The 23,536-nt window shown below is 41.9% G+C and overlaps 1 protein-coding gene across 1 annotated transcript in view; it reads right to left on the bottom strand.

Moving 5' to 3' along the window:
- The window catches only part of OAS3 (2'-5'-oligoadenylate synthetase 3), a 45,318-nt gene extending 25,347 nt beyond the window's left edge, over nt 1-19,971 (bottom strand). Inside the window, exons 1-9 of the mRNA XM_074270864.1 lie at nt 19,709-19,971; nt 19,199-19,487; nt 17,319-17,491; nt 16,699-16,931; nt 14,965-15,118; nt 12,891-12,933; nt 4,940-4,959; nt 3,166-3,399; nt 1,165-1,447 (exon numbers count right to left, since the gene is read on the bottom strand). Of these exons, the coding sequence (XP_074126965.1) occupies nt 1,165-1,447; nt 3,166-3,399; nt 4,940-4,959; nt 12,891-12,933; nt 14,965-15,118; nt 16,699-16,931; nt 17,319-17,491; nt 19,199-19,487; nt 19,709-19,906 (1,627 nt within the window). The 5' untranslated portion in view covers nt 19,907-19,971. The remainder of the gene's footprint in view (nt 1-1,164; nt 1,448-3,165; nt 3,400-4,939; nt 4,960-12,890; nt 12,934-14,964; nt 15,119-16,698; nt 16,932-17,318; nt 17,492-19,198; nt 19,488-19,708) is intronic.
- Between the last annotated feature and the right edge of the window lie 3,565 nt (nt 19,972-23,536).

The following is a 23,536-nucleotide window of genomic DNA, read 5'->3' on the forward strand; positions in this document are numbered from 1 at the left end:
ATCAGCTCAAGGATTCTAGGGGCTTGGCCACTGGATGCTTAAAGCAACCTGTGACATTACAGAGGAAACATCTTGTGCGTGGTCCAGGGAATCTGCCCCATATCTACAAGAGTCAGGCTGATGATTTTGCACAGCCCTGCCTCACTCACAAGTCAAGACACCTCCCTCCTGCTGTCCTTTTTGAGAATGAAGGACAATAAGTAGACCCAGTTTGGAGAAAATACAGACACACACAGATAATGAACCTGAAAAAATATGATTAGGTAGAATGGAGAAGTAGCTTTAAGGAGTATGATCCTTGGAGCAGAAAAGAGAGTTCAGTTATAGACTTAGGAAAGGAGCAGCTCTTGAAAGTCCCGCTGAATGGCCCATCCAGCAGAGATGATGTACCCAAGCAGAGCTTTGTGAGACTCCTACAGGGATAAAGGTATTCTGAGTACTTCCGGCCCAGAAATAATGAATTGCCTTTGCCCCATGACCCTTCTCCTCTCTTCCTAAAGACTTCGTGTGTATTCATGGGAGAGTATGCCCTGGTGTTGGAGATTGGGGAGTATCTTATACCAACTATTCTTTCTTAGTAAAAGGAGAATTCAGGAGAAGGAGTAGCTGTCCACAGGGGTAACAATCACCCGGGGACCCAATCTTGGAGAGCAAGTTAGGGGACCAGTCCAGAGCACATCTCATCTCTGGGATGAGATGTCTTTTTCTTCTGGAAATGTGCCTGAGGTTCTTTCCACTGTTTCACGCAATAGAGTGAGAGAAGGGGGACTTCCTCAAGCAGTTTCCTTAGGCAGCTAGGTGATGCCATAAAGAGAGAGTGGATCATGGAGTGGGGACGACCTGAGTTCTAATGCTGCCTCAGTGACTTATGAGCTGTGTGACTCTGAACAAGTCATTTTACCTCTGTGCTTCGGGTGTCTTATCTATAAAATGGAGATAATAATAGAGCCTCTCTCCAAGGAGAGTTGTGAGGATCAAAGGAGTTACATGTGTAAAGCACTTTACAAATTCTAATTCTAGCTATTTATTGTACTTGATGCCAGCTAATGAAGGTCCAGGTCATGGAAGAAGAAGTAGAAGGGACCCAGATTTCCTCTCTAAGGACTCTTGAGTGTTCCTTAGTCTATAGTCCCATTTTTGCCACCCTTCTAAGACTAGACTCACCCAAGGCATCGAAGGCAGGCCTCAGGGACACATCCATCCAGTTGTGGAGTGTCGCCGACACGAGTCGGAATTTCAAAGCTCGAGCATCCTTCTGGGCAGAGAATTGGAGGCTCAAGCTCTGGGGATGGTTCTGCCAGCAGGCTTCCAGCTGTGCCCGGATCTCCTTAAAGCTCTCTGGCTGCCAGGCCCCTTGGTCGGTATAGGCCTTGAAGCAGCTGAGGAACACGACGAGGTCCACATCAGAGCCACCCCTCAGGACTGTGCCCCGGCCATAGGAGCCACCCTGAGGGGGAGACAAGACCAATATGTCGGGATTTTGGATCTCTGCAGAGTTGAAGGGGATTCTTGAGAGATGGTGTGGTTTAGTGGCTAAAGTCTTAGATTTGGAGATAACAGAAGTGGCTTCAAATCTCCTTTGGCTCTGTTATCTCTGTGACTTTGGGCAATCCACTTCCCTGTTCCCGACTGAATTTCCCATCCTTTAAAGTGAAGGAGATGAATTAGATGACTCTAAGGTCCCTTTCTGTCCTAAATTTATAATCTTATGATCTAACCCAACTTCTCTTCTCATATAGATGAAGAAACCAAAGGTCAGAGAGGAGCAGTGACTTCTTATAGAAGCAGTAAGTTTTAGAAAGACCTGTGTCTCTCATTCTCTCCCTTCACCATATCAAGTCAGCTGCAGAGACTTGCCAATTCCATCTCTGTGACATTTCCCCCCCGTATCCCTTAGTTCAGTGTTTTACTCCTCTAGTTCACACCCTCATCACCTCTTGCCTGGACTGTTCTAAAGTCCCTCAAACTGGTCTCTCTGCTTCAAAACTCAGCCCTCTCCAGTCTATTCCCCACACAGCTGACCAAGTGACCTGTCATCCCCCTGCTGCAGGGAGTCCCCATCGCCTCTAGTCTGTCACAAAGTTACCAGCTGGAATCTCCAGCATCTTCCTGGGCAGAGAACCACAGGCACCAGCTCTGGGGATGGTTCTGCCAGCATCCTTCCAGCTGGGCCCGAATCACCTTCCCAGACCCGGTCCTCATTACCTTTCCATAATTAAGGTAAATGACCTTAAATCCCCTTTCTGTCTGTGTCCACAATGGCTTGCGCCTGTCCCTTTCCTGGAAAACTGTCACTGAAAACAGCTGGATTTGTTTGTTTTGTTTTTTTTCCAATTTTATTCAATAAACTTTTATTAAGCACCTTCTGTGTGTCAGGTTCTGTGTTCAAATCCCACACCACCTCCTCTTGGAGGCCTTTCTGATCTCTCTCCAGTAGTAGTGTTGCCCCCCTCCTCCCCACCCCTCATTACTTTTGAAATATTTCTGTATTTTGATGTTTCCTTCAGTGATTATCCTTAGTGTCTACCACTGGTGCATAGTAGGCACTTTAAGAACCGCTTGTCTGTTGATCGGCTGTGCCTGAGAGTCCCCAACCTCGGAGGATCTTCGGGCTCATCCCCTCTTGTCCCGATCCCCCACCTGCCTTGGCTTTTCAAAGAGCTCCCTCCCCCTCTCCACACACACACACACACACACACACACACACACACACACACTCACACACACACACTCACACACACTTATACACACACACTTATACACACACACTCACACTCACACACACACTCACTCACACACACACACACTCACACTCACACACACACACTCACACACACACACACACTCACACACACTCTCACACACACTCACACACACTCACACACACACTCACACTCACACACACACTCACACACACACTCACTCACACACACTCACACTCACACACACACACTCACACACACACACTCACACTCACACACACTCACACTCACACTCACTCACACACACTCACACACACACTCACACACACACACTCACACACACACTCACACACACACTCACACACGCTCACACACACACTCACACACACTCACACTCACACACACACACTCACACACACACACACACTCACACACACACACACACACTCACACACTCACCTACCTTCAGGACTTTGGTCACCCGCACCCTGGAAGCGGAGTTCTGGAAGCACTTCTCCCGCAGCACCGTGCAAATGGTGTTCACCGCCTGGCTCACCTGCTCCAGGAAGTCTCTGGGCGGCAGGAGATCCTTCTGGACAAACTTGTCCAGATCCCTGGCGGCCGTCCGGCCCAGAGCCATGGCTCGGCTTTCACGCGGAACGTTCTGAGAGAGGCCGGAGCTCTCCGGCCGCGCCGGCTTTCAGAGTCGCGGCTCTCGCGGATCCCGGCCAGACTCCCTTTCGGCTCGCTCCCCCACAGGTGGGCGAGTGCCCAGGGCGTTCTCCACTCCCATTGGCTCGCAGGCGAGGGACGGCTCCCGGCCCTGCAGATCAGTTTCGTTTCATCTGAGGGGCAGACCTGGCCGGTGCGGGCGGAAAAGGCAGGAAGGCTGGAGCCGGGAAGGGAGGGAGGGAGAGGCGGGGATGACGGGAAGGGAGAGAAAACAAAACTGAGAGCACTGCGCTTCCCAGGGAAGGGCCTTAGGGAGAGGGGACCGCCACCCACGTCACTGGCCCTCCCTTTCCCCGCACACCAGCGGCTTCAAGGAAATGGTACCTTCTTCTTAAATTCCACTCATCTCTTTTTCTTTCGAGTTATCTTTCGGCCTGAATCCTTCCGGAGCTCGCCATTACTCCCGCTCTCCTTTCCCTCTGGGCGAAACTCTAACCCTTCTCCCCTTCCAGCTCTGGCCCAACTCCTGCCCAGCTCTGCCCCCTGCATGAGAGAGATCACAGCTCGGGCCACCGCTACGCCCTCAGGAAAAAGTGAAGCCCGACCAGCTGACAGAGGCACTGGGTCTTGACAGGACACCCGAAATCCTCCCCTCCCAGCTGAAGAGGGTGTGATCTTGAGCCCCTGTGCTTTGGAACCAGGACTGATCAATGTGACCAGTCAGAAACTGACCTTCTTTTAGGGTTGTTTTCATGCATGTTATTGTATTTAGCAACTGTTTTATTATCTTAGTTTTGTATATTTCACTCTGATAGATAATCCTCCTCTCCCAGCTGAGGAGGGTGTGATCTTGAGTCCCTGTGCTTTGGAACCAGGACTGATCAGTGTGATCAGTCAGAAACTGACCACCTTTTAGGGTTGTTTTCATGCATGTTATTGTATTTAGCAACTGTTTTATTATCTTGGTTTTGTATATTTCACTCTGATAGATAATCCTCCTCTCCCAGCTGAGGAGGGGGGTAATCTTGAGCCCCTGTGCTTTGGAAGCAGGACTGATCAGTGTGATCAGTCAGAAACTGACCACCTTTTAGGGTTGTTTTCATGCATGTTATTATATTTAGCAACTGTTTTATTATCTTGGTATTGTATATTTCACTCTGATAGATAAACAAGACACAATGAAAAGGCACTGAGTCTTGACAGGACACCTGAAGTCCTCCTCTCCCAGCTGAGGAGGAGGTGATTTTGAGCCCCTGTGCTTTGGAAGCAGGGCTGATCAATGTGATCAGTCAGAAATTGACTGCCTTTTAGGGTTGTTTTCATACATGTTATTGTATTTAGCAGCTACTTTATTATCTTGGTTCTGTATATTTCACTCTGTTAATAGGACACAGTAGAAAGACCATGGGCCAAGATAGATTGGAGGTACAAATTTTGCCTCTGCTTCTTATTATCTGTGTGACTCTGGATGAATCATTTAACCTGAATCTGCCTCAGTTTCCTCATCTGTAAAAGAAGGATAATAATAGTATTTACTTCTTAGGGTTGCAAAAATGAGAGAATACCTGCACCGTGCTTTGCAGAGCTTAAAGAAAAGGGACAGCTGGATGGTGCAGTGGATAGAGTACTGGTCCTGGAATCAAAGGGACTTGATTTCAAATGTGGCCTCAGACACTTAACATTTTCTAGCTGTGTGACCCTAGGCAAATCACTTAACCCCAATTGGCTGGCAAGGAAAAAAAAGAACCTTAAAGGAGAAATTTGCAAGAGTGTACAATAGCAAGATCTGAGCTGGATGTTCCAATTCTTTTTTTTTTTTTTTAATTTTATTTTCTTTTTATCAATTATAATTTTTGACAGTAGATATGCATGGGTAATTTTTTTACAACATTATCCCTTGTACTCCCTTCTGTTCCTAATTTTCCCCTCCTTCCCTCCACCCCCTCCCCTAAATGGCAGGCAGTCCCATACTAAATATGTTATGGCATATCCTAGAAACAATATATGTGTGCAGAATCGAATTTCTTGTTGCACCATAAGAATTGGATTCAGAAGGTAAAAAAATAGCCTGGGAGGAAAAGCAAAAATGCAAACAGTTCACACTCATTTCCCAGTGTTCCTTCTCTGGGTGTAGCTGATTCTGTCCATCATTGATCAATTGGAACTGAATTAGATCTTCTCTTTGTTAGGGGCAGCTAGGTGGCGCAGTGGATAGAGCACCACCCTGAATTCAGGAGGACCCAAACTCAAATCTGGTCTTGGACACTTAACACTTCCTAGCTGTGTGACCCTGGGCAAGTCACTTAACCCCAGCCTCAGGGGGAAAAAAAAAAATCTTCTCTTTGTTGAAGATTGGATGTTCCAATTGTTGACCGTTGGATCTCTATGACACCTCACTGGTCTTCTTTGTTATGATTTATTAACAAATTATGAATTATATAATTGTTAGCAAATTATTAAATTAATTGTTAATCATTTGAATTAATATTACTAAATTATTAATAATAATGATGATAATAGCTAACAATTATATAGTGCTTTATGGTTTGCAAAGAATTTTAAGAATATTTTCTCATTTGATTCTCAAAACAACTCCAAGAAGTAGGAGCTATTATTGTTCCCATTTTACAGATTAAGAAACTAAGTTAGGCAGAGGCTAAGTGGCTCATCACACAGCAAGTAGCTGTGTGAATAAAGATTTGAATTCATTTCTTCTTTACTTCAGGTCCATCACTCTAAGCACTGTACCACCTTCTCTGTAATTTTTTATGTGTTTTGTTTTTATACCATATTCATCTCCCTTTTTCACGTACTTAGTGAACCATCCAGTCTAAAAATAAAAGATAAAAAAGAAAGAAGTGGGGGGAGCAGTCAAAATAATCAAAATAATCCCCCTTCCCCCTAGGAGAAAGATTCGTTTTTTCCTGATGTTCTCTGGATCAAGGTACACTCGTTTCTCTTAATAATATGGATTGTACATATAAAACCTATATCTGATTATTCACTGTCTCAGGAAGTGGAGAGGGGAGGAAGGAACAAAAGGATAGAATTTGGAACTCAAAAATTTAAAAGAAATCAAATGTTAAAATTTGTTTTGACGTAATTGGGGGAATTATATATACATAAATATGTATGTGTGTGCATATATATATGTACATATGTATACACGTATGTATGTATAAGACATTTCCTGTCTGTGCAAAAACAAGTTCCCATATTCACTACTTGTGATTCACAGGATCATAGATTTACAATTAAAAGGGATCATACAATCCAACCCCCTCATTTTAGATTTTTGTTGTTATTGTTTTCCTGACCCTTTATGATCCCATTTGGGGTTTTCTTGGCAAAGAAAATGGAGCAGTTTGCCATTTCCTTCTCTAGCTCATTTTGCAGATGGAAAATCTGAGGTCAGATTTGAACTCACAGAGGTGAGTCTTGCAGACTTATCTATGTATACATATGAATGTATCTATGTATTTGTGTATGTGTGGATATGGATATTATACAATAAATGTTAAAAAAAAAACCTTCATACACTTTGACCTAGATTCCTATGATTAATTTTTTTTCTATCCTAAGGAGATTATTAGAAGAAAATCAAAAAGTAGTCTACACAAACTAATCAGAGTTACCCTATTTAAATGCGGGGATAGCTACGTGGCACAGTGAATAGTGAGTTAGGCCCAGAATCAGGAACATCTGAATTCAAATATAGTTTAAGACACTTCCTAGATGTGTGACTCTGGGCAAGTCAACCCTGTTTGCCTCAGTTTCCTCATCTGTAAAATGAGCTGAAGAAGAAAATGGCAAAACTCCTCTAGTATCCTTTGTCAAGGAAATGACCCACAAGGGTCATGAAGAATTGAACAACAAATGATGGGAATGGGATGACTTTTTTTTTTTTATCTATTTCAATATATTTGATTTCCTGTGTGATCTATTATTTTAAGTTGAAGTCTTACCAAATTGTTAAAGGGGTCCATGATATACAGAGATTTAGCATCTTTATTCTAAACCTAGTAGTCCTAAATGTCAAAGGATAATGTCTCCAGGTTCTAGTAGTTATAAAATCAATCCTCCCTTAAACAATGTTAATCAGTCGTATTTCTTCCTTACACTATATCTGACAGTTATCATCGGATGATCTGACCAGCATTTATTAAGCACCTATTATGAGGCAGACATTTTGCTAAGGGAAGAAGAGAATAAGATAATTTAAAAGCTGTCTCATTCTTCAATGAGTTTACTTTGGGGGGGCCAAGGAGAGTAGGGTCAGAAAAGGTGTTTTACAACATGTACACTGAGAAGTAAATACAAGTTGAAGAGAGTGCACATAGCAACATATAGACCAGATGTTTTTAACCTAGCGGGGCTATGAAAATTTAAAACAGTATTTTGATAATTGTATGTAATGTATGTACACTCTGGCCTTATTGTCTCAAGGCCAAAGAAGCCACATCCATTCTAAGTCTTCCAGGGCACCCTTAAGAGTTTGGGGTGTTTTTCCTTGACTACTCTCAGCTTGAGCCATCATTGGTTCTATTCCTCCATTGTTAACAGCTTGTGATTGGCGTCTCATTTAACCATTTAATATTGATTAGATATTTATTATTATTAATGTTATTTATTGGATATTAATATTTATAAAGTATCAGTTATCTTATAAAAGGATATTTATGAAAAGATAGCCAGAATAAACATAGGAACATTTCCCCCAGCATCTCTGGGTCATGTTTTCCTCTCTACCATGTCAGTAAAGTAGGTTCAATTTGGCTCAGTTCCAACATACTATTAGTTCCACCAACTTTGTATCCAGAGGTGACATTAATGCTAGGTGATTCCTTGTCTCCACTTCCATTGGCTGGGATCCCTTGAACCCCAAGGAATCGATGCTTTGTAAGGCAAAACCAAACTTTGGAGTGATGGGCTGATGAGAAGTCTTCTAGACTATTCTAACTCATGATGTGATGACTTCAGTCTTTTTATTGGTCCTCAGGCTCCCCCAAGAATAAAATTGACAGACATTTTTAAATGACAATAGTTAAAGAAATTCCTTTTTATCACATGATTATTGTTGTTGGGTCATTTCATATGTCTGACTCTTTGTGACTCCATTTTGGGATTTTCTTGGCAAAGATACAGGACTGGTTTGCCATTTCCTTTTCCAAATCACTTTACAGGTGAGGAAACTGAGGCAAACAGGAAAGTGACTTGCCCAGGATCACCTAGCTAGCAAGAATCTGAGGCTGGATTTGAATTCCTGATTCCAAAACCAGTGCTCCATGCACTATGGTGCCCCTTAACAGCCTTATCATATGTTTACTGATATACAAAATGTCTACCACATATCTAATTGCTCCAAGATATTTTCTTTGTCTCATCATGATTCTCTTAGAAATAAGTTTTGCTCATAGAGAGACATCATCCCAGACACTCTGTACATATCTCAGACTCCAATTACATGTTTTTCAATATAATTGGTTTCCTTTGAAATCCTATATATTTTATTTTGTGTATTTTAAAATATAATTCTGAGAAAGAGACCACAGGCTTCACCCAACTGACCAAAGGAATCCAGGACTCGATAAAAGAATAAGAATCTTGGACATAAAAACATGATCATTTGAAGAAGGAGTTGGGTGGAGCATGAACAACTAGGAAGGGCAGGAAAAGCAACCTGGAGGAGGAAGAGGAGGGAAAACAGAGCTTTGGAGCAACCTGAGTTTGTTTTGTTTTTTTTTTTTTTTTCCCCCTGAGGCTGGGGTTAAGTGACTTGCCCAGGGTCACACAGCTAGGAAGTGTTAAGTGTCTGAGACCAGATTTGAACTCTGGTTCTCCTGAATTCAGGGCTAGTGCTCTATCCACTGTGCCACCTAGCTGCCCCAACCCGAGTATTCTCAAAGATACAAAGGAGAAGGGGGCATGTTCCATTTTCCTTTTTTTTAATATTTTAATAGTTTTTATTTACCAGATATATGCATGGGGAATTTTACCACATTGACAATTGCCAAACCTTTTGTTCTAATTTTCCCCCTCTTTCCCCCTCCCCAAGATGGCAGGTTGACCAATACATGTTAAATATGTTAGAATATAAATTAGTATTTTCCTTTTTAATAATTACTTGGCCTACTTTTCTTCTGCCATAATCTTCTTCTCATTGCTTCTCCATTGCTGTGTGGAGGTAATCCTGGGCTTTTGAAGGTCATCCCAATAAAACTCCATATCTGATGAGTCCCTTTAACCTGGAAAGCCTCCAAGCATGCAACATGGCTATCTGTTGCCCAAGGACCAGTCTACCTGAGTTCAAAGGGATATATCACTGTATGATGGAGTCTAGAGCACAATGACAACTCTGGAGGGATTATATGGGAACCCATGAATGGGCAATCTTCACAGGTTTTTGCAGTATTTATTGAAGTAGGCACCCCATTTTATCAATAAGGAAACTGGTATCTTGGGAGGACAATGTGACAAACCACACTGACATTTATTATTATTGCAAGAGGCTTCCTGCAGCTGTTCCAAACCAAGTTCTCAAAATGGCGGGACGTCAGTAATGAAGAAAAAAATCAACTTTCCTTAGTAAGTCATTGTGTTCAGGGGAGAGCAATTTCAGCATCAAATAATGTTCAGGATAGCAATTCCTAGTCCACCAAATGTTGGGGTTCAGTCATGTGAAGAATTCATAATGACCATTCTCTTTGGCAAAAGGTAGATTTATTTATGAGAAGAAATAGACAAAATGGAGAAGTCTTATAGACACCAGGAATGGAAAATATGAATTAGAGTTGGGAGAGAGTTAGTAAAGAAAGGAGTTTTAAAAATTAACAATGGAAAACACAAGTTCCCTAATGGAACTCATAATTAACCAGGAGAAAGGGAATACTCCATGCTCCATGGGAGTATACCCTCAACTGGCAGGCTAAATCCATAGGAGGAGTTAACACCCTAAAAATTACCTATAAGAAAGAGAAAGGCACCATGAGGTATGATGGGGGATGAGAGGAGAGACATCACCTGATATGGGGGAGTGGAAAGGGGAAAGACACGATGGCGTGGTCTATAACTCAAAAGGGGTTCAACAATGATGGCACGGGCCATGAACAGATTTATAAGGGAAATTTAATCTCAGGGATTTCTTGGATTTCTGACTGGACATAGCAAGATGGCGTCGCCCACAGCCTCCACAGAGAATGGTTCTATAAGGTTAAACTGATCCCCAAGAATGCCCTTCCCACTTGCCTCTCATTTTATCAGTGCTTCAGGCTCTCTCTGACAACCTTACCTAGTAACCCAAGACCTCATCACATATAGATCAAGGATTGTCCCAGGAAGTGCCTGACTTCCCCTTGCCATGTAATGAGATACCATGTAAATAGGACTGTTGCAGCAGTGCCCAAAGAGTGAGATGAACTAACTGGGCATCTCCTTTCATGCTATTTGGCCTCCAGGTACTGTATCAGTAGTGCAAAGATTTAACATTATGCTTGATACCATAGTGTGCTATCTGCCTACTGTCTGATAGTATTCCTTAGATCAGATATCAATTGTTCAACAAGCAATTATTAAGTCCCTACTATGTACCAGCTATTGTGCTAAATGTGAAATATGAACAAACAAAGAAAAAAAAGTTTCTGATCTCAAGAAGCTCACAGTCTGTTAAACTGTGATATTAATTAATTAATTTATTTTCCTGAGGCTGGGGTTAAGTGACTTGCCCAGGGTCACACAACTGGAAGTGTTAAGTATCTGAGACCAGATTTGAACTCGGGTCCTCCTGAATTCAAGGCTGGTGCTCTATCCACTGCGCCACTTAGCTGCCCCCGATATTTATCTTTTTAAGCTTTTTGTTTTCAAAACATATGCATAGATAATTTTTTCCACATTGTCCCTTGCAAAATTATGCAAGGTTGACCACTAAATGATGGAGTCTAGATAGCTCTGGAGGCATTATATGGGAACCCATGAATGGGTAGTCTTCACAAATTCCAAATTTCCCCTTCTTTCCCCCCACCCATCAGATGGCAAGTAATCCAATACAAGTTAAACATGTTAAAATATGTGTTAAATCCATTATATATATATATATATATATATATATATATATATATATGTATTATATGCAATAATCATTCTGCACAAGAAAAATCAGACCAAAAAGGGGGAAAAATGACAAAGAAAAGAAAATGCAACCAACCAACAGCAAAAAGAATAAGAATGTTATGTTGTGGATTACACTTAGTTCCCACAGTCCTCTCTCTGGATGCAGATGGTTTTCTCCATCACAAGACCAAGTGTACAATCATCTCATTGTTGGAAAGAGCCACAACTGTCAGAATAGATAATCATATAATCTTCTTGTTGCCGTGTACAATGTTCTCTTGGTTCTGCTCACTTCACTCAGCATCAGTTCCTGTAAGTCTCTCCAGGCCTCTGTGAAATCATCCTGCTGGTCATTTCTTACAGAACAATAATATTCCATAACATTCATATACCATAATTTATTCAGCCATCCTCCAACTGAGAGGCATCCACTCACATAAACTATGATGTTTAGAAAGGTCAAGAGACATAATTATTTTCATTTTATTAATTTTATTTTTTATTTTATTTAATTAATTTTATTAATAAGATTAGCATATTATTAATAAAAAAGGCAAGTGATACCCTCAAATGCCAAAGACCTCTTATAGCAAAGGTTTCACAGTTTATATGTCTACAGGTAACTCTAAGTGGCAATCAATTCTGACTGGTAAACAATTAACAAGAGAATAATAATTAAAATAGGAGATGGACTATATTACAATAACTTCTAGCATATGTGACTTAACCCTATCGATTTCCATATCACCTGTTTGACAAAAAGGAAGAAGCCACATTTTCCTAGACCTGTCAAACTAAACACAATAAGCAGAAATCCACTTGTTAATCCAAACTTAGAATTTCTTTTCCTGGGTAAGTCTTTGAGAAGATTTTCCACACTGGTTAATTTCTGAATAAAGAAGTCAAAAAGGAGAAAAAATCTGGTCTTGGTTCAATAATTAGTTATTAATGCAATAGAGAAAAGATACTTTTTTCCCCCCCAGGGGAGACAACATGCTAGTAACTACACACAAATAAGATATAGATAAGGGAAATCAGAGGAGGCTTGAATTTCTAGCTGCACATAGTCTAGGAATTACAGGATCACAGCATCACACATCCAGATTCAGAAGGTCCCCTGTTCTGCTTGTCCTATCCTTGTTCACTTATATAAATCATCCCTCCAATAGCTTGTGATAAAAATGATTGTATTGATAGAACCACACCAGCCTCTAATAGCCTTCAATTTGAGAGTTGGGAGGCACTTTATTAGTACTCTTATACAATGCTTCCTGTTCTCTCTTTGAGGTCACCAACAGCCAGGGAATGGGGGGAACAGACTCAGATAATGGGTTCCTCCAGGACAGGAGGCTTCTTGGAAGTAATAGTTGCACTCTGGATCACAAATGGAGAAAGCCTCTTATGACTGACAACGTAGCAAAATGCCCTTGCTTTCCTTCAGGGACTGCTCCACCTGAAAAGAAAACACATTTATTTATCTTGGGGAATCTGCCTGTCCAGCCTGGAATCAAGGATCCTGAATTCAAATCTGATCTTAGATGCTTGCTAGCTGAATGACCCTAGGCAAGTCACTTCATCCTGTTTGCCTCAATTTCCTCATCTGTAAAGTGAGTTGGTGAAAGAAATGGGGCAGCTAGGTGGCACAGTGGATAGAGCACCAGCCTTGAATTCAGGAGGACCCGAGTTCAAATCTGGTCTCAGACACTTAACACTTCCTAGCTGTGTGACCCTGGGCAAGTCACTTAGCCCCAGCCTCAAAAAAAAAAAAAAATGGGAAAGAAATGGCAAGAAAATCCTAAAAAGGGTCACAAGGAGTCACTGAAAATGTCTCAATTGTTCTAGGAAAACTACATTCAAGTCCTGATGAAATGTGTGAGAGGCATGGAAAGAATTTTTTTTAAAACCTCTTAGAGTCATAAAAGAGTTTTATGCCATAGCTGATGGGCTATCTCTAAAAGGAAGGCTTTATATTCTGAAATTTTGAGGCTTACTTAGTAGGCAAACAGCCTACAAGGTTGTAAATTATAAAAAAAGGAAGATAAAGAAGATCATATTTTAGGGAAGGAGATAAATAATAGGGTTTTTTTAATACAGAAAATATTTATTTTACATTCTTGTAAGAATTAGTGCCTAGATTAATAAATACACCTTTAAAACTCCAAAGGCAGCTTATTATTTCCTATCCTGAAGCACAAGTTCCTCCCCGATCTCCCATTAATTGGATGTTACAGAAGCTTCACAACATAAATCTCCACCCTTCATTCAAGTAAGAGTTTTTACAAATAAGTTAGGATGGATGTTTTATAGGAGACAAATAAAGAGCAACAGATAAGAGGTTTTAATTGCTCCCCATTCCATTGATAGATATGTAGCTTTTATTAATGTACCTTCATCAGCTAAATAGGTAATTTTGAATAGATCCTGGGCTACAACTCATAATTTTCCCTCTTTCTGCCTTTTAAAGTTTGTAGAGAAGAAATTCTGGGAACAAGGGCTGGGAATTCATTACTGGTTCTGCCATTAACTGGTTTTTTGACCTTATTGGAGACATTTATCTTCCCTGAATCTCAGTAACCATATCTATGAAATGGAACAGTATAAGCTCAATAGGGCTCAGCATTGTGATTGTGAAAATAAAAAGCTGTGATCTTCTAATGAAGTTGACTTCATTAACAGGTTCTGAGAAGTGGCCACCCCCCAGGGTGCACTATGGGAGTTGGTACAGAGTGGAAGTAAACTGTTCCATTCTGGAGGCCAAGACACTTTTTCCTTCTTCCTTTGGCTTCTTTTTCCCTCTCTTCTTTCTTTTCTTCTTCCCCCCTCCCCAGTCTGTCTCTCTGTGTCTTTCTGTCTGTCTTTTATCTTTTCCTTTCTTCTCTTCTCTTCTCTGTCTCTCTCTCTGTGTCTCTTTCTCTTCTCTATCTCTCTGCTTCTGTTTGTCTCTCTCTCATCTCGACTCTACTGCTTAATTTAAAGGCTCCATTGAAAGTGCTCTTCTGAGGTTCAGTAGATAGAGCAGAAGCTCTGGAGTCAGGAGGACCCGAATTCATATGTGATCTCAGACATTTAACACTTACTACTAGCTGTGTGACCCTGCTCGAGTCACTTAAACCCAATTGCCTCTCAAAAAAGCAAGCAAAAAGAAAGTGGTCTTCCTTGGGGTAGACCAGAAATTGGGGGCAGAGGGGATAACTACTATGGGGTTCAATTTGAGGTGGCAGATGTGGAATCAAGAAGTATACCCCTGAACTCTTTTAAATCTCAGACCATGGGAAGTACCTTTCTCATGGTGCCTTAAGATGGTCAGAGCTTGACCAATCAGGCCCTTAGGAGTAGACCTCCAGATTCCCACTTCAGATGACCATTAATCTGGAGAGGGTGTTGTGCAGAGGCAAAGGATGCCTGAGTCCACAGGGGGGTGTCACACATATACCCAACACACACACACACACACACACACTCTCCAAAAAAGGTTTTCACTCACTGGCACTTTCCATGGCTGCACAAAGCTCCCATCTCCCTTTTGAAAGCAGGGAGCAGACGACCATCGTTCAGCTTCTTGTGCCAGCTTGTCCCAGGACCATTTCTTTCCACCCCCTACATCACCAGTTGGATCAGCTGGGTCTAGGATCACTGGCCTGAAGGGTAGAACAGAGAGTTGAGACTAATTCGGAGATTCCTCTCAGGTCAATAAAACCAAGAACACATTTACTCCAGGAATGCCCTCTTCCAAATCCTTCAAGAAACTTAGAATACAATGCTATCAATAGTTGTCATTTCCATAAAGTTTTATAGTTCGAAAGCCTTCTGGATCACAACTATCCTTTTAACAGGCCTTATGAGGAGTCCCACAGAGGAAGACCAAGGATGGAAGAAAAATCTTGCCCAGAGTCATTTGGTTAATGAGTAAGGGGGATTAGGGAAACAGACCACTGGGGACTAATTTCCCTGGAAGACTCAATTTTCATGTTGGCAGTAGTTAAGGACATGATCTTATTACGAGAAAGTTCTGGGAAGATACAGATCACACAATAACCAACAAATAGTATCATATATATATATATATATATATATATATATATATATATATATATATATATATATATATATATATATATATATATATATATATATAGTGAATCCTGATCATCTTTCAAGTTTCCATAGGGATCGAGTAAATATGTGTATAGTTGGATTAAAACCAGCAAGGGATCTTTAAGGACCTGGGAGAGGATTCTTTAACCAAAGGAATAAAGCTTGAATGGTGGGATTTAAGAGAGCAGCAAAAGGAAAACATTTCGGATAGCAAGTTGTTAGAATTACTAGGTGAGAACTCAGGTTGTCTGGACAGTGACAAGGTGAGAATTCAGGTTGTCTGAACAATGACAAGGTGAGAACTCAGGTTGACTTGACAGTTCTCTGGCTCAGACCTTTGGTTTGGGCCTTTAAAGGGAGTTTACACCTTAGGAATTCTAAGAGGAGCAAGCTCATTGGTTGAAGTGGTTCTTCCCAGAAGCCCTTGCATTATCCCACGCCCATTCTCTGGGAGGATAAAAAGAGGCAACACTGAGCCTGGAGAGCAGTCTGGACTGGGGAAGGACAAGAGCTGGAGGAGATTCAGAGCCAGGATTTCAGGAAGAAGAAGAGGCTGGCTGGAGGCTCCAGAAGCCTCCCAAGAAACCTGCTCATAGAGGAAAAGATTATACAGAAAAGAAACCTCCTCCCAGAAAAGGATTACAACTGAGAGACAATCAGAACATTACAGCAAGTGAGCCATATCATGATGGCAATCTGACATTCCACTTACACATGATGAGATCATTTTATGAGTGGCAGGTCATGAGTCAGAAACTCCGAAATAAACTTAGCTTTCTGTTTGTAAGGGGATGGTCTGAGTCAGGGCAGAAAGGATCAGGGGACCAGAGCCATCAGCTTGCCAGATTTGTTGATTTCAAGGGTAAGTTGATTTTTTTCTGATCCCTGGATTTATTCAGCAGGAAACACAAGAACTTTCCAATGGTCACACTTTGAAAGTCACAATTGACAATCCAGTAGACCATTAGCTCTTGGCTTTGTTCAATCAAATAGAGGACAGAAGCCCATATGAACATAGCTACCTCAGAAATCAGTAAAGGCTAAAAACCAGGAGTTGATTTATGGTTTTGTTGATGGAGATTCAGGAGACTGGAGGCATAAGTTTGGAAGCTGACTCCCATACCTGTGTTTCCGGAGCTGACAATAAAGGTAATCTGCAATGATCTCATTATCAATATCATAGTTGATAGTCCAGTAGATCATGAGCTCTTGGTATTTCTTGATAAGGTTTAGGACTGTCAGAAAGCCCTCAGCTGTAGAGAAATTATATGACTTGCTCCCCTGTTCCCAGGCATAGACAGTCAGGAGTTCCAATGCATACTTAGGGGGGAGAGAGCACTGCATTGTCTCTTTGCACTGAGAAGGAAGAAAAAAATAATTAGAAATGCACCCTAAGCCTTGATCAATAACTCTGGGCATCTCTGGCACAATCATATATGTTCGCATGTCTCCCCTAAGAGAATGTAAGTTACTTGAGAGTAGGAATTGGTTTTTTTTCCCTTGTACTGGTAGTTCCAGGGGCATATAGTAGCTATCTTCTAAATTCTTTTGCTTAATGGAATGAAACAGTCCATCATGATCATATTGCATCCTCTCTTAAAGCATGAGGAAACCATCTAGCCCAGCTCCTTCATTATACAACCCAGGAAGGTGCTAGGGGACTTAGGTCACACAACCAATGAGTGGAATAATCACTCATTGCCTCCAGGTGTTTTCCTCCTGGTGACCACAGAAGATTCTTACCATTTGGTACCAGTGTTTCACCAATCGGATCAGACTTTTGAGCTTGGTGCAGCGCTGTTTGAGGAAACGCTTCTGGAGTTCTGTGAAGCAGGTGGAGAATTCTCCATTCCAGGATCCATTTATAAGTTTGATGTAGACCTGGGGGTCAGGTGTGAAGTCATCAGTCACCTGGCCTGTGAAGGGAAACAAACTCAGTTCAGTCAGTTGTTTAATTAACAGCAGTTTTATTCTGCTTAAGGAAGTGGGGATAGGGTGATAGGGGCTAGAGATAGGGGCAAAAGGCCAGCCCTGCCTGCAAGACTTTGCAATTAGAAAAAAGAACATATGGCGGACAATACTGGGCCCAGAGAGTGTGTCCTGGAGAAACTCAGGGAAGAAAGATCACTGTGATCTGAAAGCATCAATGAAGGCTGCATAGAGAGATAGGATGAGACCTGGGCCTTGAAAGATGAGTAGAATGTGGATAAATGGAGAAGAAAGAAGGCATTTCCAAAGGGGAGCATGATCTGAACTTGGATCTATGGTTTGTTCATGGATCAATGAGGTACCCAGCCTGATTGGAGCAGAAGAGGAACATGGGAAATGGATCAGAGGAAAATGGAGATAAATGGGCAGCTCTGGCTGTTATTTTGGTGTATCTAGCTGCAGGTCTGGGCACACTTGCTATTTGCTATCTGCCAATCTCTTAGGTGTCTGTTTATAACTTTATGTGTTGGAGAAAAGAAGGGTTTATTCTGGATCATAATTAGTGAAAGCCACAGGTCATAAGATTCTAAGACTGGAAAAGACCAGAGATCATCTAGTCTGGGGTTTCTTAAACTTTTTTTTAAAAAATCTTTAAAAATAACCATTTTAACCAAATTTGATTTTTATTAATCTGGTTTATTTTATTTTACATATTGAAAAATCATTATTGTAAAATTATATTATTATATAGGGAAGGGATCCATAAGCTCCTGCTATTTATTTCCAATTTACCGAAGTCTACAACTTTGGTGTACATACTTTCTGGAAGGTTGTCTTCCCCATTAGACTAGGAGCTTTTTTTGCCAGCTGGTGCTGTCTTTTACTTTTCTTTGTATCCCCCATGATAAGCACAGGGTCTGGCTCATAGTAGGTGCTTAATAAATGTTATTGATTGACCGACTGATTAGACTGACAAACAGATCTAGAACACCCACAACAGAAAAGAAACATTTCTGCACTTTATAAATGTGATCTCATGAGAACTTTATAACAAAGAACTTTGTACCAACCCTAGTTCTCAAACTACAGCCCACTGAGGACGTTTAGCCGGGTTATGGCAAATGGGCTGAGGGGCGGAGACAGAGTGGGAGCTTTTGTTTTTACTATAGTCCGGCCTCCCACAGTCTGAGGGACAGGGAACTGGCCCCTATTTTAAAAGTTTGAGGACCACTATACGGTATAGAGGTAGATGATATGATGACTTTCATTTTACAGTTGAGTCAACTGAAGCAAATGTAGTATAAGTAACTTGCCCAGGGTCACACAGATACAGCAAGTGTCTGAGTCTGGATCTGAACTCAGATCTCCCTTACTTCAGGTGGCTTAAGCCACTACCCAGCTGCCTATCTAGAGACCTTAATTTAATCCCACTCTGCCAAGTTAGAGAAAGGCAGGATGTGAAGTCACAATAATACGCAGAGGTGGGATTTGAAGCTCTCCTTTTGGATACTGAATCTAGTCATCTTTTCCCTCCTGGAGGCCAAAACAGAGACTGGGGGTTGGGCGGAGGGGGGGGGGGAGTTTTACTGTTGGATTTCCAGCTGAGGTTGGGGCCTGGAGAAGGGGACTGGGCAGGCTCCATCCCTCCAGTAGGAGGGTTTCCTGACTCTGAGCTGGGGTCAGGGGCTTCTCACCTAGAACATCAAAGGCTGGAAGCACATCAAAGTCCACTTCCTGGCTGATCTTGGTCGACTTCATGGTGAAGCTGAGAACTCGAGGCTTGCTCCATTTGTTGATCTCAAATTCGACGTCAAACATCCACTCTTTCTCCCGCTTAAATTCTTCCAACTGTTTCTTGATTTCCATAATGAACTCTCCTCGGCGGTCTAGCTGGTCCTGGTAGCTTTTGAGATCGCTGAGAAATACGACCAGGTCTGCATCGGAGCGGCCTTTCAAGGCTGTGCCTTTCCCTGATGAGCCTCCCTGAATGGAGCAGAAACTACAATTATCCTTGGCACAGGAAGGGAGGAGGGAGGGGACGCGGAAAACCAGCTGCCTCCTCCCGGTGGATCCCTCTGCTCTGCTCAGCGCCTCGTTCTAAGCCTCTTCTAAGGCCCCAAGCATTTCCCCCCTACTTGGGGCTTCTCTTTCCGGAGCCTTCCTGCCCTGCCCAGACCCTCCGATCAGCAGGGAGAAGAACTCACCTTCACCACCTTAGATACCCGGACTGACTTCCCTCTGTCCTGGAAACATCTCTCCTTCAGGAAGGAGGAGATGATGTGGATCGCCTTCTTGACCTCCGTCTTGAAAGTGGTATCAGGCAAGAGATGCATCTCGATGTACCTGTCCAGGTCCTTGGCGCGGGTGTCCCACAGAGTCATGGTGCCCCCGAGAGCCTGCATGGAGAGAGCGAGGGAATCAGAGCTCAGGGCTCAGGCTGGGAGCAGGGCTGCTCGGTCCCTCTGCCTCTCCCTTAGCTCCGCCCCAGGACACGCCCCCTAAGGGAGCCCCGCCTCTCTGGTCAGTTTCATTTTCCCCGAGCAGGGCTGGACCGAGAATTTCTGCAGCTACACTAAAACTGCAGCTGCTTTAAAATAAGTTTAACTGAAGCATTTTGGGTTTGCAAGCTGATCTTTTTTTTAATTAAAGAAATCATACCACCGCCATCCTCCCCATCCAGAGAAAGAACTATGGCATCTGGATGCAGATTGAAGCATATTACTTTCACTTATTGATTGATCGATTTGTTTATTTATTTATTCATTTATCTATTTATTTGTTTGTTGGTTGGTTGGTTTTTTGTTTGTTTGTTTATTTGTTTGTTTTTTTCTCTTTAGTGGTTTTCCCCCTTTATTCTGATTCTTTTTTCACAACTAGACTATGTTTTACGTGTAAAGCAGTCAGATACTGGAGTGCTTGCTGTTTGGGAAAGGGGAAGAGAAAGGAAGGGGAAGAGAAAAATCTGGAACTCAAAAGGTTCTTTAAAAAAGGGTGAAAACTATATTTATATGTAATTGAGAAGAATAAAATGCTAATAAGATTTAAAAAAAAAAAAAAAAAAAAAAAAAGGGAGAAGGGATGGCAGATAAGATTAGGAGGCAGCCCGGAGCCCAGCCCTATTCTGGAAAATGAAACTGACTGAGGTGGAGCTCCCAGATGAAGGAGTGTCGTAGCAAAGAGATTGAGGAAGTGAGCAGCTGGGCTTTAGCCAGCTAGACTTTGAGTCGGGAAAGGATCCAGGTCTGGATCCTAGTGTTTCTGGAAATAATTAACCCCCTTTTGTCACAAAGAAAACAATAAGAAAAAACAACCCTACAAAACAACAACAACAACAACAACAAAAACAAAAACCAAAAACCAAACCTTTCTGATAATGAGGAGAAATTCTGCCTTATGTCTCCTCTTTGCTAGAAGGGGAGAGAGATGTCACAGTTCCCAAGAATCGTCATTGACTTTTCTGTCATCCAGATCTTAATGAAGATGCTGTTTTCTGGTTCCCCTAAAACCAGCTCAGGTTCGCCTGGTACTGGCCAGCGCCTGTCCTCTCCGAGACCAGTTCCAGGAGCCTATGCTTGTGGGAGGCTCTTTTTGGCTGAACTATAACTCTGAGAGGCATCCTGGATAGGAAATTAACCTCTAGGTGGTATATAAGGAGCAGCGAGCAGTGTGTAAGCACTAAGAAATATCTCATTTGAGTCTCATAACCAATCTTTGAGGTCAGTGTTATTCTTATCATTATTTCACAAGTGAGGAAATTGAGGCAAACAGGTTAAATGACTTGGCCAAGGCACTCTTAGCTAGTGTTTAAGGGCAGACTGGAACGCAGGTCTTGCTGAGTATCCATTGAGCCATGCCCTTACCTGTATGCAAAGGAGATTATATTCTTCATCTATAAATTTGTACATCTTGAAGTAACCTCTTTAGACTGTGCCATGGTCCTGTAAAGAGCACCAAGGGGCATGAGAACTGCATTTTGCCTTATTACTAGAGAGTCTCTTTGGGTAGGGAAGCTTTTATTGTTTCTATAAAATAAATAGCATGTTAAAAGAGATAAGGAAGGGCATTATATCCTGCTAAAGGGTAGCATCAATAATGAAGCAGTATCAATATTTAACATATATGCACCAAGTGGTGGAGCATCTAAATTCTTAAAAGAGAAATTAAGAGAACTGCAAGAAGAAATAGACAGCAAAACTATAATAGTGGGAGATCTCAACCTTGCACTCTCAGAATTAGACAAATCAAACCACAAGATAAATAAGAAAGAAGTCAAAGAGGTAAATAGAATACTAGAAAAGTTTGATATGATAGATCTTTGGCGAAAGCTAAATGGAGACAGAAAGGAGTATACTTTCTTCTCAGCAGTTCATGGAACCTATACAAAAATTGATCATATGCTAGGGCATAAAAACCTCAAAATCAAATGCAGTAAGGCAGAAATAGTAAATGCATCCTTTTCAGACCACAATGCAATTAAAATTACATTTAATAAAATAAATAGCATGGAAGCATAAAATGTATCCATTCACTTATTTAAAAACAGGTGCAGTCTAGAGTGTAACAGCAGAAATCAAGGCTCAGTCCTCTACTGGTCCAGTCCAATTATGCATATGTAATAATCAAAGAATCAAAAAGGAGTTTACTAGAGGAATTAAGTAAGCAGAAGGAAGGGCAGTGTTGTATTAAGAAATTAGAAGTTAAGAATGAGTTACAGAGTAAAAAAAGTTGGAGTCTACACTGAGTAAACTCAGATTTTGAAAGTAAAGGGGTCTGAAGTTTTGAAAAGAAGATTTCAGGGAGTGGATCAGAAAATTTCAAGCTTTCCAGATTTCCCCCACAAATAGAACAAGTTTGTACCTCAAGGTGAACACAGACTGATGAAAAATCAAGAAGACTTGGGGCAGAACTGGGGACCTCCTGGCACAGCCCAAGATTTGAAGAAAGACACCAGGCAGGGGATTAATTGGTAAAAAGTCAAACACCTCTGAGCTAGCTATCTCCAAGGAAACTCTTAGCTACAAGGTGGAGACCCCAGAACCAGTTGGGTTTGGTTGGAGCTTCAACAGGAACCATGGAAACTTTCACCTTCTGCACTGGGTGAGAAAGTGGAGGTCTGTGTCTGGGAAGATAGAAGGAACTTTGATTAGGAATGATAGGTCCAGTGTACTGCTGAGATGCCACTCTGGGTGAGAAGGAACCAAGACCCAGTGAATACTGAGTCAGTGAGGGAGATGCTCTGCCAGCTGCAAGGACTTGCAGGAGTGTGGAGCTTTTGATTTGGGGTTCCAGAGTAGAGGGGTGAGCTGCAATGAAGCTAGAAGTGATGGGGGTTGAGGTCCCTTTAAGATTCCTTTCTAATTGCCCAATCCGTGGCTGAACTTGATTCACAAATCCTGATCAAAGGGACCCTTTGAATATCCAGGTCCAGCCCCACTATCTGCTCAGCTTCTCCCAGCCCTCACGTGATCTGAGCTAACTGAAAAGCCCACCAAGAACTTAGGGGTACCGCCCCATCATCTTCTAGGTATAAAAGAAACTAGCCAGAGGGCTCTCAAGGCAGGAGCCCTCCCGCCAACACATGGTATCCTTCCAGCCATGTAAGGGTTCCTGCCTGCCCAGCAGCCACCTCTAGCCCTGGTGTCTTTCTAACTGAGCTTTATTTCCAAATTTCTACAATAAACCTTTTATTTGTCAATCTAGGTTTTTGAGCCTGTAAATTCATTTTACAGGGGATACTGCTCCTCATGGGATCTTTGTACCGACAAACAGTGTTCCTCCTTTCCTTTCCCTCATTAGAAGCACCATCCTCTATCCCACAATCAGTGGAGCTTACTCTAATACTTCTCATTTTAAGAAGAGCAAAGAAGAACTAACCATAAAAAAGGGAAAACTCAGTTTCATCTTCCCAGGAGAGCACTGAATTAAAACAACAACAACAACAACAACAACAACAAAAACTTCCACCCAAAAGAGTATATTATAGAAGAACTAAAAAAGAATTTAAAAATAAAATTAGAAACAAAGAGGAAAAA

This window comes from Sminthopsis crassicaudata, chromosome 1 (assembly GCF_048593235.1).
Source record: "Sminthopsis crassicaudata isolate SCR6 chromosome 1, ASM4859323v1, whole genome shotgun sequence".
NCBI lineage: Eukaryota > Metazoa > Chordata > Mammalia > Dasyuromorphia > Dasyuridae > Sminthopsis > Sminthopsis crassicaudata.